At 40.4% G+C, this 15,560-nt stretch overlaps 1 protein-coding gene across 3 annotated transcripts in view; it reads left to right on the plus strand.

Annotated features, from left to right (window-relative positions):
• Nucleotides 1–15,560, plus strand: part of MCTP2 (multiple C2 and transmembrane domain containing 2) — a 117,622-nt gene that overhangs the window by 55,013 nt on the left and 47,049 nt on the right. For all 3 annotated transcript variants that reach the window (XM_021407429.1, XM_021407428.1, XM_021407430.1), the window contains 3 exons: nt 3,234–3,336; nt 5,719–5,821; nt 14,947–15,048. In XM_021407429.1, coding sequence (XP_021263104.1) covers nt 3,234–3,336; nt 5,719–5,821; nt 14,947–15,048 — 308 coding nt within the window. The remainder of the gene's footprint in view (nt 1–3,233; nt 3,337–5,718; nt 5,822–14,946; nt 15,049–15,560) is intronic.

Consider the following 15,560-nt stretch of genomic DNA (forward strand, 5'->3'; position numbering starts at 1 on the left):
ATCTGTATGCCTGCCTTCTGAAATGAGTATCTCCAAATGTTGTTGGGTGCCTTGCATGTTTGTGAACAAGTGGAGGGATTTTGGGGCATCTGACACAGCGCTGAGTGTCTGTATTCGGGAAGTGCTGCGGGCTCTCACCTGAAAAAGAAAGCTCACCAGTGATAGGGAACTGAAGCTTCAATTTGTAACGATCTTCATGGCTCTTACTTCTAGAAAGGACAGATTTTCCACTGAGCTTTACCTCAAATTGTTCCTGGTCCTGACAGCAATGGATGCTAACGCTTTTAAGAATACAACTTCATATTGTTTCTCCAGGGAAGAGCTAGAGAATTGATATTTCTCTGTAGTGACTGCCTGGATATTATTATTTTTATTATCATCTTCTCCAGGATTCTGGAGACCTTTTAATTCCCCTCTGTATCTTGCAGCATCTCATAATTCACAGACACAGCATAGTGTGTTGTATATTTGCTGACAGTCTGCTTTTTTTTTTTTTCCAAAGATAACTTGTTGATAAAGGCAAGAAAGATGCTAGAGAGAAAACACTCTTGCCCCATTCTCTGGAATTCATGCAGTCAGTATAACATAGGAGACCACTGCTCCTAAAATAAGGACCAAAGGATAAAACCCAGCATTAATCATGGTAGTATTTCAGTTTCAATTCCCTGCAGTGGAAGAAAAGATTTCTGCAGATACGTTTTCTTCAAAGAACTGAATAATTTAATTTGACAACAATGAAAAAAAGCCTGCCAGTAAGGAAAGGTAGCTTGTGCAGAAGCTGTGCAACAGCAAAGCAGGACCTAGAGCAGGATAGGGCTCTATATCAAAATACATGTGCAGTGTTGAGGGAAATAACTGAGCTCAGGAGGTTATGGACTCTTTGGAAAACTTCACTGATGCTAATGCAGTTGCATCAGTGATGGATTTGGCCCCATTTCCCTCAGTTCTTAACCAGGAGCATGTGGGTGGATAATGAACATTAGGAGAGACACGCACGTTCTTGATTCTGCAATTCAAAGACTTTTCTTACAGGGTGTGTGACACACATTCCTTGTGCATAGCAGAGAATGAAATTCTGCTTAAGTAAAAGGTTACTCAGTCTGTCATTATATTCAAAATAACCCAGGCTTTGAGCCTGATTCATGAAGCAAATGACAAATTGTTTTTCAATGGCAGCGCTGAAAATATCCTAGTATTATGCTGTAATAGACCCACCAAATTGCAAAAGGATGCAGCCATTTTAGGTAAAAATAGCATAATTTCTGATCATGTAATGAGAGACATAAAGATTAATTATCTGTTCTGAGCCATTCATAAATGATTAGTGCAGCAATTATGGGCTTCCATAATAGAGCCCTCCTAGAGCAGTGCCATATTTCCTGCATTACCAGGGAGACTGCTCAGATTTATTGTTATTGATAAAAGTAAATTCAAAGTCCGGCTAAAAATCTGATAAAGGAATAATTGTGGAGACAATAAGAAGCGCAAAGATTTCCTGGGGCTTAATGAAGGAGCTGTCCGAGCAGGTGGTATTCCCCTGTGCCATCCCACAGCAGTGACAAGTCTTAGGTATGCAAACTCCTGGAGACGAGAAGTGTTGTGCCACCTTATACCTTGTTCCTTACTTGGTGTGACTGGGAATTCTCTCAGGTGATATATCTTAATGCTGTAGATTTTAATTGCGGGTTTTCATCCCATGGAAACCATGTAGTTTCTGCTTTGGTTTGGATCAGTGTTTTGACAATCAGTATTCTGCCGTTTGATATAAATTTTAGTCAAGTTTCCGCATAGGTGTATTGAATACGTGGAAGTTCTTCAGCCACAGCCAGCCCAGTTTGAGCCTTCCATACTTTTATATTCCTAGATAATAGCTTTGTTGACGTGAAAATGACTTTCTGCTTTATTGGACGTTTTCGGTGTATGCATGAGAGTTCTTCTCAGACGCTGCATTTGCTCACTGACCAAAAAATAGCATTCAGAATATCAAATTATACAGTGGGATTGTTTTTGGCACATACCAGTTTGCATTTCAAGCAGTTTCTCTGAAGAGCTGCTTTTCAGGGAACGGGCACGTAAGCTGAAAAGGAAAAGACAAACAGATTCTAGTAATATACATGGTTTTTAAATTTTACCAATATTGACTAGTTAATACCCACTGTTTGCATACTGAAAAGATTCCATGTTCTTTCATAAACTTCCCAGAGTAAGAACCTTAAGAGCCCTTCATTAATAATACCGAAAATAAAGATTAAGAAAAGGAAAGCTTTTGTTTAAATATCTTTTGCCTGCTACCTAAATCCTGGCATTGCTGCCGTACTTAGTTGCATACACAGAAGTGAAGCTGGATAGTCTGTGCCTGAGTTGTACATGAGAACTGACGACGAGATTAAATCAGATACTGAGTCAGACACACTGGTAGACGGAGCTCTGCTCATGCTGGAAACTGCTGAGCTGCATTATGTTGTGAAAGCTACAAATTCATGCCATGTGCTTTATCAAAACAATATATTAATGCGTTAGCAAACATCTGTGCCGCAATGTGTTCCACACCAGCATCTTTCTTTATAGAGGGCATTTTTTTGTTTATTCCATTTGGGTTTTTTTGGTTTTAAGTACTCTGCCTGCTTCACACCTGGATTCTGCAGTTGGATCTTTGAATTGATTTGGGTTTTATTGAAGCAGCGACGTTACGTAGGGTCTCCTTAGCTTCAAGGACTTGCTTCCATGGAATTGGCTGATGAAGTGCTACTGATACAGGCTCCGTGCCACGCTTCTCTTCTTGTGGCATGGCTAGTTAATCCTCTAATCAACTGGAGAAGACCACGCACTCTAAGAAGAGGGTAAAACAGCTGTAACTGAAGCCCCAACACTACCTGAGTCAGTGTGACAGTACTGCTTGCATAATGTCAGCTGAGTAGTTGTCAACTTCAGCAGATTTTTCTTGCTGTACAGATTTAGAGATTAGTCTCTGTAAATCTCAGATTTCAAGTATTAGAGTGAAGGCACCTGAATGGATTACGAGGTGGTGTTGATTTCAAAACTGAAGATGCATCGGTGATATTGTTTATTTAGCACAAGTCATTCCACCAGTGGGAGGCAATCTCCAATTACCTTAATGAATTTATATTTGGCCGGTCAAGTTCTACGCCTGTACCACAATGAAAGAGTGCATGGTAACTACAGTAACGGGTCTGCTTTTTTATTTTTTTAATTCCAGTCTGATTTTCCCATAGGTAAAAGTGATCCTTTCTGTGTACTGGAGCTGGGAAATGACAGTCTTCAAACACATACTGTTTACAAGAACCTCAATCCAGAGTGGAACAAAGTTTTCACATTGTAAGTGAATTGCTTTTGAAAACATGATGGAACACCAAACAGTTAGCAGCTTATCTATGAAAGCTATTGACTTTGGAAAAATACAAAGGTCAAGTTTAAGATATGTCACTTTTTATAGTCAGAAGAGGATGCTGGAGAAATATCAAATATAACTCAATTGGAGCTTTTTGCCTCTTACTAGTTCTTGGATGGAGTTTATTAATAGAAGTCATTAAAAGAAGAATTACTGTGATATTTATAGGAAGAATCATGACTGGACATAATGGAGTTGTATCTGGATCCAAGAGATAATATAACGGAAAGTGATGACCAGATACTCACGCCTACGTTTTCCATAATTTAAAATAAAATACGGTTCATTGAACCATGGCAGAATACCTCATTTAATTTGTAAGCAAGCAGAAAATTAGAGCTCACGTTGTTCCTGTTGTGTCTTATGAATTTAAACTAATCAGAGATGGCTTAACACAAATCAGAAGCGTAGGTTTTTATGAAAATAAAAGCGTGTGTTTTTGGGGTGACTTCATTAGTAACAAAAAGTGATAGTTAAGTTACTGGCAGTCAAATTTTTTATCTTCCTTCATGCTGAAAAGTTTTTGTGAATAACTGATTAAAATAAATATCCCCAAGACTGTAGCAGTCTGCGGTAAAGAAGGAAACTGTGAGGGCTGGCAGTCGAGCATTTGTAACATCTACAGCCCTCCACTGGAAGAACGGTTTGAGAATTACAGATTTCTTGCAAAAGCAACGTTCCAAAACACTTAGCTGGATGTGAACACAGTAAAAAGTATCGGATCTCTTTGATAGAAGTACTTTGCTGGATTTCTGTTGAGTTCATGGCTGCAGCTGAATGCATGTCTCTTGGAGGCCTTTCCTTTCTTTTGCTTTGTCTGTTCTCAAGAAGTTTCCACTCGTTGTTTATTCTGAGATTGTGCCAACAGATGAGTCTTTTTGGATGTTCAGCCAACAAAATAAACCTAATAAGAATCCCAAATCTTTTTTTTTTTAAAGAAGGTTTGTTTCTGTACTTCCTGAGGGTCTCAGAAATGTCAGCTGCAGACTATCACTAACTTTCTTATTGCTCGTGCGTGGCCACTCTGTGCAGCAAATTCACAGAGCCAGTCAGGCTCTCACAACTCTCTTTGGATTCCTTTTATTATTTTTTTTCCCCTTTAATCAAGATCAAACTACTTAAAAGCTATTGGTGATGATTTAGAGCAGAGTGGATTGTTCGGAGTGAATCCCTTTCAAATGGAGTATTCGATACCACCAAAGAGCCCTTCCCGTCATACTTGGATTTTCTGCAACACACTTGTCTGTGTCACAGTGTGGGTTTCTTAATATTTTATACCCCTGGTAGCTGTACTGTATGAAAAATTGTAATGGCGTGTTAGAGGTATGTGGAAGTTCGGTTGCTGAAGTGAGAGGTTTTGGCATATTTTAAAGACAAGGTCTTGTAAATAGTGCATATGTGGTGCAGATAGTGCCTGGGTCACACTGAAGAACACGCTGCAGCTGCTAGCGGAGGGACGGACAGGTGGCTTTGAGCTCCTATCTCTGCTCTGCAAAGAGCACCTCCATGGTGTCAAAGGGAGAGGTTCCGTGAGCAGGACTGCCCTGAAGTGGCCTTCTGGGTAGAATGGCTGCACTGATTTAAATAAAAAGCAGGTGCTGTGCCAATGTGCCTCTTTCTTTTAATTCTAGCATGTGGTAGAGGGAAAAGAGGAGACAATGAACGCAACTCATAAATCATCTCCGGTTACCCAGGTTTTGCAAGCACACACATCAACTTTTCTGAAATGAGACTGATTTACTGATGATCTGATAAAATATTCAGGATTGAGTGCCTGCTGCCGCATTGGTCGAAAATTTGGATTGAATGGAATAAAAATATTGTACATTTGGCCTTTAATTAGGGTTGTTAGGTTTATTATTTTTTAAGTAATTGGTGTTGCTAATAGTTTAAAAGGAACATAATAGCTCAAGTCAAATGCAATTACATGTTCTGCTTCCTGGATTATTTTTCATGTATTCTTAGTGTCCTGGAGCCTGGTTTTGAATTCAGCCCTGGACCGCTCCCGGCCACCAGCTTTCTCTGCTTGAAAGCAGAGTTGATCCACTGTTACAGTCAACATAGGTGCACAAAAAACGTCACTGTCTGGTAGTTGTTTATTCACCTAGTTATGGCACTGCAACACGAGGGGAAAGCTTGGGGAATATCCATCATTTGATTCAATTTTTTTGGAATTTAATTAAATGCTAGTTTTATACTCCAAGGTAATACAAACTTAATTAGGAAAACAGCATTCTCAGATCTTTGTGGGGAAGACTGCGTGCATGTGTATCGAATATCACTGTTTGTGTCTGCACTTTTCATTACAGCCCTATTAAAGATATTCATGACGTTCTGGAAGTGACGGTGTTTGATGAAGATGGAGATAAACCCCCTGATTTTCTTGGAAAAGTTGCTATCCCTTTGCTGTCTGTAAGTTACCTTTGTACATCTTTCAAACATTGGTGGTTTCGCTGGGAATGAGTTGCTTTTCTTTTCTCCTTAGTGCAAAGCAACAAAGGTTTGGAGACAAACAGCTATTGTGACCCATGTGTGCCTTAGTTGGCAGTGTTTGTAGTCTTCTTTAGCGTAACAAGCATTGCCAACCCTTTTTAATAGAAATTTAGTTGATTGGAAAGAAAATTGCAGAAGTGTCTGTACTTCATCAGCACTACATGCCATGTAGGTCTGAAAACATAATTGAGTTGTTCTGTATGTTTCCACATCATCTTCCGAAGGTAACATTTTATGCATGTCTTTGTTCTGTCTTGCTTCTTTTTGCTCCAAGAAAGTAATTGCACATCACAGTAGGATTGACTAGAGATAGCTGTTGTTATTGGCACAGCTGAATAAAATTACCTAAAAGGGGTGTTTTCTGCTCCACAGTGCTTATAAAGACGGGTGGCTTTTGTTCTGTAAACAAATATGTGAAGAGTGAATGCTACCATGGGAGTATAAAATCAAAACTGGAAACAAAGCAAGCTCAGGGGAAAGGAGTTGCTCTGGAGATTAAGGAGAGTTAAAGCTTTTTCTGAAATGGCCAAAAAAAGGCCAAGCTAAAGAGAAGGGAACATGAAAGGGTCATTATAAGGCATTAATAGAGAAATGGGCTAAAGCAGCTTTGTGTTTGGTAAGACTGATTTAATTTGGAAGAAGGCTGGTAATAACAGAGTAAACCAGATCAAGAGGATGCAAACAGCTGCGTGTGTGTATTCGGAGTAGCACAGAAGATTCTGGTAAATTTTGCAGTAAAGTTTGGAAATAACTTTCTAGGTTGTTGCTGTTGTTAAATCAGTAGCTGAGGATAACGGCCTCATGGACTCTCTTATGCTCATATCACTCCAGGTCTGTAAGCACACACTTAGCTTCATGCGTGGGATTTCCCTTGAGTTTTGAGGCATCACATTTTGCAGTCGATTCCCTATAGGGAAAAGAGGGTATGACAGGCTATGCAGTGGGTACTGCCTCGTGCCCTGTACAAACATTCATGCTTACAACATATAACACAGTGTGAGTGATGCTTGCAGTAGTGCAAACCTTTCGGTAACGTACAGTGTGATGCTGTGGGTAATAGCTCTCCTGAACAGGCAGCCGGTGAGTCTTGATTGAAATTATAGAGTACAAAATTGCCATATTGTTTTGAAGCATTCCTGTGAAAGCATGTTCACCTCTGCAGAAAGGCTGGTGCACATCTCTTATGTTTAAGGCAAAAGAGTTTGAGTCTTAAAGGAGGGCAGCTGCAGGGATGGCTCTGTTGTGGGAATGAGTTAGTGGGGCTCCATCCTCGCAGAGAGTGGAGTAATGGGAGGTTTCTAGAGAAAAAGCAGAAATTCCATTAAATCAAAGCAGCCCCTCAGGGTCAGCTGGGAAATATATGGGTACAGGTTAGGTAAGGGACCAATCAAGATCAGAAAGGGGAAGCTGAACTACAAATATTTGATGTTTCCAAATAAATAATGAAATGCCTGAAAAGCTCTTGAACCGTTTTAGAGAATATGATCACAGCTTAAAGAATGCTTTATAGTGGTAAAGGAGCAGGCTAATGTGCTCCAGTTTTGTTACTATTTTGTTTAAATATGTATATTTCTTGTGCATTCAAGTTAAAAGCAATGTGGCTTCTGAATTTCCTCAGGAACGTGTGTTTATGTTTATTTTCATCCACCATGTGCTTTTTCCAAGCTATTCTGGAGTCCAGATCATGGGCACCTTGGGATATTTCATAGAACCGTAGAATGGCTTGGGTTGGAAGGGACCTTAAAGATCATTAAGCCCCAGCCCCCCTGCCACGGGCAGGATTGTCAACCACCAGATCAGGCTGCCCAGGGCTCCATCCAGCCTGCCCTTGAATAAGGGGGATAAGACATGCATAACCCGCAGGAGTGGCTGTGGAGTAAATACTGGGCTGTAGGTGCCTCAGTGCTGCACTCAAGCAGCAATGCTAGGCAGAGCTGGTGTATCCACCCAGTACACTCGGAGACCTGGGTACTGGTCTGACTGGGGTCACTGTAGGTAAAAGAATAATAAAACGTCTGTTTGGGGACTTTGTGGAACAGATAGGTGCATTTTGTATGCACGTACCTGTGTTCAAGCTGCCCTGTATTCTGCCTCCCTCCACGGCTTACCCTGCAAGTTCTTTCTGAGGCTGGGGATGCTTTAGATTATTTGTCTATTTCAGTGGTTAGAGTCTTCAGTATCTCCACTTTCCGAACAATATTAAAGTCAGTTTGGCATGAAGGATGATTTGATGTTTACAGGGAAGAAAAACTCTTAACGTCTTTTATTCCATTTTTGATCACTTTGTTAATTTTTCCCAAAGTCCTCATATCTCTGATGTTCCTGGAAGAGAGTGGCTGGAGCAGCTGCTCTCCTGCAGACCCAGTGCTTGCCAAATGGTCTGCATGATCGGCAGCAGGCTGTGTGGGCTCACAGTGAGAAGATGTTAGAGTTGGATTTTCTGTTGATTTTATAGGCATTTGTCAAGTATCCCTTAGGAAGCATGTAACAAGGCAGAGCAGGGGAGTGCATGTGTGTGGTAATGCTCAAATTCAGCATAGGTTTTTTGTCCAAAGTTTGAGACAAAAAAATAAAATAAAACTAAAATGTTTACGCTCTCATTTGCCAACTGATTTTCTTCCTTCCCATCCAAACTTCCCTGCCTCCTATTTCAGTCAAATCTAGCATAAATATATTCATCTCTGCTTCTGATTAAAAACATTTTGCACCTATTAGCTTTGTTCAGACAGAGAATGGCGATTTTCTAAGCTCTTTTTGGTGAAATGAGTATTTCGACGTATGTTGTGAATTTAGCTATAGATTTGAACCTATCCTTTGAACCATTTAGATAAATATGCTGAAAGCGAACAATAGTTAAAGATTCAAGGAAACCTCACAAATCATGCAAGTTTAATTTCTCAGGCCTAATATTTGGCTTGCATTACATTCCCTTTTGAAATAGAAATGCATTTGCCTCTTTGTTCCCCTCATATAAGTTAAAAATGCACGAGCCTGAGTTGTGAGCTGTCAGCACGTGAAATAAGTTTCCTTCAGGAACTGCTCGTGGATGGCTACATTTTCTTACTGAAGAATTGCTTTGGATAGAGTATATGTTGGAGGGCTAGGAAAAGTTCAGTTTGAAAGAGAATTTTGGTTTGAATATGTCCAGAAGTCTTGCAGTGGCATTTTGCAAACATGAATGCACCTTCATCATCCCATTAACACACAGTCTCTGTGAATTTGTGTATTAATATTAGGTTCATGCTTTCCAGTCACCGTTGACTGTGATCTAGGCTTATGGAATGTGTTAATTAAGACACAAACAGATTTGGCAACGTAAGAAGAGTTTTAAAATGACAGGAATAAAGCTGAAAACTTCACATTCTTTTGCCTTTTTGGCGTTTTCTCTATTCGCAGGTAGATGTGGACGGAGGGAGGGAAGTAGTGATTTGCCTTTGCTGTTTCAGGAAGGTGAAATCTAAATGCAGAGCTTGCTTTTTACTTGTAGCTTTTCCATGTTAATCAACCTATTGCATTTTTTTTCTCCTGCCCTTCTTTATGTTGAACAATTCTCCACCTCTAAAGCAGGTAAACAAGACCTCATCTCAAATACTGTTTGCAGCTCCAGGTATCCACAGTCACAGAAGTGGCATATAAACTGAAGAAGATGCAAATTACTGCTACCAGTATTGAACAAAATGGAGCTCTCTTGTGCCAAAGGTGACCTGTAGAGTCTGGCTTGCCTAAGCTTTGGGCTGCAAGAGGGATTGCGTTCTCAGATGCTGGGCAATGAGAGGGAAGACCAGACCATGGTCTGAACAGGGTGGGTTTTTGTGTTAGAAACTGAAGAAGATACTGGGAAATGGAGAAGCCAGGCAAAAAGTTAATTGCTTCAAGAAAGGAATTCGATAGGTTTAGTGATTTTTGTAGGTTTCAGGGGACTTGAACTCATTATCAAAGTAGTCCTTTCCACCTTGGTGTTCGTTTGTGCCCTCGGTCTTACTGAAAGCAGCCACGTTTCTGTCTGTAAGGCTCTGTCTTTTTTGGTTTGCTTCAAGAGGCTCCTATCTCCTGGAGGGCTGCAAGTTAGAGGAGGCATGGGATCATATCGTGTGCTTCAGTAAATCTTAAAGCAGGGTATATCAAATATCCTCATGTAGAAAGAGCTTTGAGTGAAGAGTTGTATGGCAGACTGGAATGTTTTTATCTGCTGAGTTATCAGCTCAGAGTAGATTTCAGCTGCGCCCTTTTTTCGGCAAACAGGAAGAGCTCTCTGAAATGTTTCCAAGTGCCGCGCGAGGTCGGTAGCTAAAGATACAGTGGAAACAGCTAGGATGACTTTTGCAAGCTTAATTATCTGAAACATGGCCTGGATTCAGAGAACAGACACCTGCCAGTTGTGATTACTTAGCCCTTGACCATAAGTGTACAGCCTTTTGCAGGAGAAAGCTTTAAGAGAGCGGTGGAAATGCTGCGCTTATGTCACAGAGGCTGCTGTGCAGTAGATCATCTGTTCTGATTTTTACTCTTCTCATGAACCTGAAATTTTGGAATGAGGGTAAAGGACATCGCTTCCAGAGAAAAGGACACTTTATTTCTGTAATGATGTATTGTGCTTTGACAGTGCTCTGCTTATTGAAAATAGTATCGACGGGGGAATGTTTTTTTTCTTGAGTGCTACTTGAGATCCTGGCCTCAGAGCGCTCCTGGGGCTTTCAGCATCTCCTCACTCTGCCTGGCAGCCTGGCTGCCTGCTTTCAGACCATTGCCCACATGCACATTCAGTCTTCAGACATCAACCCTCTGCCAAGAATTTACATTGCCATTGTACTTTGGATCCTACAGAAGGTTATTAAAAGTGAAATGTTTGGGGGAAAGAGTTGAGGCTGGACATTTTGTATAAAATCTAATGAACGTATATTACAAGGCTGAGGAGAAACAACAACAAAAAAAACCCCTTACTCACGTCCAGGTGGATCAAATATGTGCCTTGCTTTCATCTTTTCCTGGGGAAATATGTCCTTTGATAAGAGGAGGTGTGTGTCTATAACAAGACAGCTTTATGTTATTCGGGGCAAATGGTATGACATTGTGCATCAGCAATGAGCTCAAGCAGGAATATCAGAGGTCCCAAATGCTTTGGATGAATTACCTTTGGAGAGTAGCCATTACCCTTTCTGCACGTCACGGGTGTTGATGTACAGAGGTTTAACCCAGCATTGTTCTGTCAGGTCATCAATATATGACATTGAATCTGCATCAAAGCTGGGTACAGAGCGAAGTTTTCTTAAAATCAATGTGAAAAAAAAAAGCCACTAAACCATATTTCTTTGAGACAAGAGCAATGAAAAAACACCCTTTGCTGCGTAAGGGTCCTGTCTTCTCAGTGTTTTGTGTCATATCAATCTCGGCTTTCGCTATTTCATTAAAATTCCCAAGCGGTCAGAAGGTTGTTGCTTAATAGATTTAGCATTGGCTGGCTACATCAATACTGTGTTTAGTCACATTTGTTTTACTGGGGACATCTGTGGGAAGAGTTTAGCAAATATATTCACTCATTTGAAAGGAACTTGATGCACTTTGGGCCTTGACTGTGCTGTGGTCTCATGCACCTGAACATCTCCTCCCAGCTGGGAGGGCAAGCTGAAGCACTGCCAGAGGTTACTTCTGCCTGAAGTGCTCCTGTAGATACAAATACTGAATGCATGAAGAATTTTAGCTTTTCTTCCAGCTGGTGACTTCCTTTACGTGCTCCTGTGTAGGGACTATGATATGGAAGAAGGGGTGAATTGTACTGTTGAAATAGTGCTGCTCGTATTTTATCTTTCTGAGTTGATTCAGAACATGGAAATAACCCCAAATATCAGAAGTTTTCAAGGGATGAGAACGCTGATTTCTTTTTTCTGACGGTAACCTTGTCCAGTTAAGCGTATCGGTGGGGTTGGTACTACTATCCATCCTCCTGTGGATATGGGCAGTCTTGATTGTTGATTGAACCCTAGTATGTTGCATGCAGTTTACAAGTTTTCAGAGAACGCAGGCATTAGTATTCCTTGAGAAGATATATATATATGCGTATGTGAAATAATGAGGGAATAATATTGATAATCTCTCTTGAAGGACCTCACCTGTAGATATTTTCACTTTTAATTCCAGTATTCATTTCCATTCCATTCTTGCTCCTTTTTACATAAGTAGCGGTTAGAAGTTTTAGACATGGCTATCGGGACTATTAATTCGGGCATCTAGTGAAAGATATTTGGGTGACAGAGGAATCTGATCTTTCTAAATTTAGGATCGTTCTAGGACCCCAGCTCAGGCTGCAACATTGTCCACGGCTGGAGAGAACATTTGAGTGGTTTTTGCAAGCAGCGGAGACAGGAGAAGAGTTCCCAGAGAGGAGAAAGAAATGGATCCAAAATGAAATTAATATGACTGTCTCTTGAGATAGAGGGAAATGTTGAACAGAATCTAAACTCTGGCCCAAGAACAGAGAATGCACTTTTGGGTGTTTTCTTCTGGGCACAGTTGAGACATGCCACCAATCTAATCTCCATGCAGTCATGGGTGTTAGAGTTACCCTACACCTTTTGCTGAGCTGCATTGCCTTAGCATGTTGCCAAAACTTTTGAGAGACTTCTGTTTGACTTTTTTTTTCAAGGTTTTTTCTGTTCATCCAAATGAAAATGCAGTGGAGAAATGCCAGCTTATAGCCAATTGTTCTTTTCTCTTGTGCTTTTCTCCTCTTGAAGAAGGTCAAAAGCTAGGAAATCTGTCTTAATGTTTAGTCTTAGTCTGAGGTATAATTATGCATCTTTTTCTAGACAAGTCAAACATTTAGAATTAAAGATGTCAAATGGAAGTGACTAAAACTGGATCCGTAGTGCAATACTTTCTGCCCTGTCCAACTTGAAAATTGCAGCAACAACAGTAATGATACCATCCCCGGTAACAAACCCCCATTTACAAAGACGAATGGAGATGGAAGCTATTTCTTGATGATTTCAAGGTTGCACACCTACAGATATACCCAAAGTGTTTGATACAGCTACAGCTGTGCAAATAAAATCTTTTATTTGAAGTCAGTAATGTTTCTGAGTGCAGAATGCCATGTTGCCAGGCCTTCTCCTTCCTTTTCCTTTTTTTTCTCTGAATTTAGCAGCATGTGCAATACCCTTCCTTATTGCCTATGCTCTTAAAATATGTAGGTAAGAAGAATATCCAGACAGATTTCCACATGTTCTTACTCGTGAAGTATGGAAGGATTTCATCCTAAGAATGAAAAGTTGGGAGAACTGTTTGGAACTGAAATAGATGAAAATTCAGCCTCCACATTCATAAATATGAGGAATCTACAATTATGCAGTTTTGATATGCACCGGATATCTGTAGTTCTGCAGACGCGCTGCTAGGAACAAAGCTCGCTCTAAACCTTCTGCTGGTGCCATTGCGTTGGACCAGAGGGATAATAATCTCAAGCCAAGTCCATTTGGCCTTTTATCTCTACTCAGAGGAAATCCAATTTTAGGTTTGGACAGTGGAGCATCTTTAGTTTCTGAATAACTTGGAGTGGTTTTGTTTTCATTCAGTATCTTTTCAAACTATTTCTGCCCTTGCTGGCAGGTAGTGATGAGGGAACTGCTGAAGTAGCGGAATCCTTTCTGACGGGTAAACAGTACTTTACATGGCAATAGGTCTGAGGACCTTGTGATAGGAGCGATCCTAGAAATGGGGCTGGCCACTTCCTTTGTCTCTAACTCCAACCCTTTGTGTTTCCCCTTACATTGAAAGCAGGTTCATGATCAGTACCTGTTATTATTAAAGAGGCTCTATGAACGACTGCATAGCTCTCAGCGTCCTGTTAAGCACAGCTTTGGATGAGAACATAGTAAAAGCTGGAGTTCCTGTTTGGACACTGCTGAGGATGCAAACTTGGTCTTTATGAGAGCCCTCTTCCCTTTTAACTGTCAGCCAGGAAAGCCATCTACCCTTTGACGAGCTGTTTGGTACAGAAAGGGTGGAGTAGCATTGGGAAGGAACGTGACCTTTCCCTTGTAATGTGAAATCGCTTGGTTCCTATTATACCTTTTTTTTCTCCTTACTCATTTCTGCTGTGGTTTATACGAGTGCCTCTTCTAAATGCCAGAGCAGCAATAGCCGTTTTAAATATGGTTGCAATTTCATGCCCCCAAATTTCCTCCGTAATCTTTAATCTTTGATCATTACAGTCCCTGAATGTAGCTTTTTGGTAAGCTGCAGTTTTTTATGTTACTGCTGTTTAGAATTAACTGGTCTGCTTCCTAAAAAGCCAAATGTTTAATCAATACATATCCTACTGTGTATAATAAATACATTTCTGCCATCACTTTTAGAAGAGAGAATGCTTTTGATTTGAGCCAAATAGTTTACAAAATGGTGAGGGAGGGAGGTTGTTTTTCTTTTTATAGACGTTTAATGTGATAGGGCCAACCGGCAGATTAGAGCATAGAAATGGTATTGAAATTCAGAGGTGGGGGGAGAAGTCTTTTACGTGAATTAGTTAATTTTGAACATTTGTTACATTAACATTCATTCCACTTAAGCTGATTAATTTCTTTGGATTGTGTTCGTTTCCTGGGTAATAATTTGACAACCTTGCAATAAGCGAAGCATTTGAAGTGAGTTCGTGTACAGGAGTGTGCAGTAGGTGGGTAAGTTGTTGTCGTGGCTCTTTTTCTGAACTTTGGAAGAAAAATTCCATTTTCAACCTGTAATAACGGAGGCTGATTACTTCCCATCAACTCACTGGCTTCCAGGGCAGAATTTTCAAACTGGTTATTGCGTGCACTGCTCTACTATAAAGTACAAGGTTTGTAAATTAAAGTTGGACCATAAGAGATTTAATCTGCAATTTTATAGGTCTCTAATCCAATGGTCATTTTGTATTTCAGGCTCTGAGTATATTATCGTGGTTTGGGGAGGATTTTTGTGCTTGTGAGTTTTTTTTTTTTGGTAGTGTCTTTTAAAATTACATTGTAAATTACAGCTGGGAAAATATTGATGCTTTTTCTCTTCCCAATCTATAGATCAGAAATGGCAAACAAAGTTGTTACATGCTGAAGAATAAAGACTTGGAACATGCTTCAAAAGGAGTAATTTACTTAGAGCTGGATGTCCTATTTAATCCCGTAAGTTAAAATATTTTCTCTTTGCTTATCATTTGTGTATGGAACATGGAAATATGTGGACCTGGGACGGAGGTAATTGATCCTTTGAAAGAAGGAGCCAAGCAGGAAAAGTCCTGACCTCGCTGCATCTGGTTGCAATGTTTCATACTGTGGGTGAGGAGGCATTGGCACGTCGTAACGTGACAGCCCATCTGTGTGGATGGAACAATGAACGGGCACTTCAGGACTTACAGTGACCACAGGAGCTTTAGGAAGGAGGTGTCAATTACTGTACACCAGGGCTTCATTTGCAGGAGCCAGAAAAGGGCTTAATGTTTAGATTATTATGCATTACTTTTAACACCTACTTCCTCCCAAAAAAGCTGACCCACAATGTTCTCTTCCCAGGGTGTTGACAGGAAAATTAATGAGGCATGTACGTGGTGCACTTAGTTTTTAGGTGGCTGAGTCAGTCTCAATTGTTTATGCCCTCCAGCCTTTGCTGAATGGAATCCCATTTATTAAGGCCGTTG

This window comes from Numida meleagris, chromosome 9 (genome assembly GCF_002078875.1).
Source record: "Numida meleagris isolate 19003 breed g44 Domestic line chromosome 9, NumMel1.0, whole genome shotgun sequence".
Taxonomy (NCBI): Eukaryota; Metazoa; Chordata; class Aves; order Galliformes; family Numididae; genus Numida; species Numida meleagris.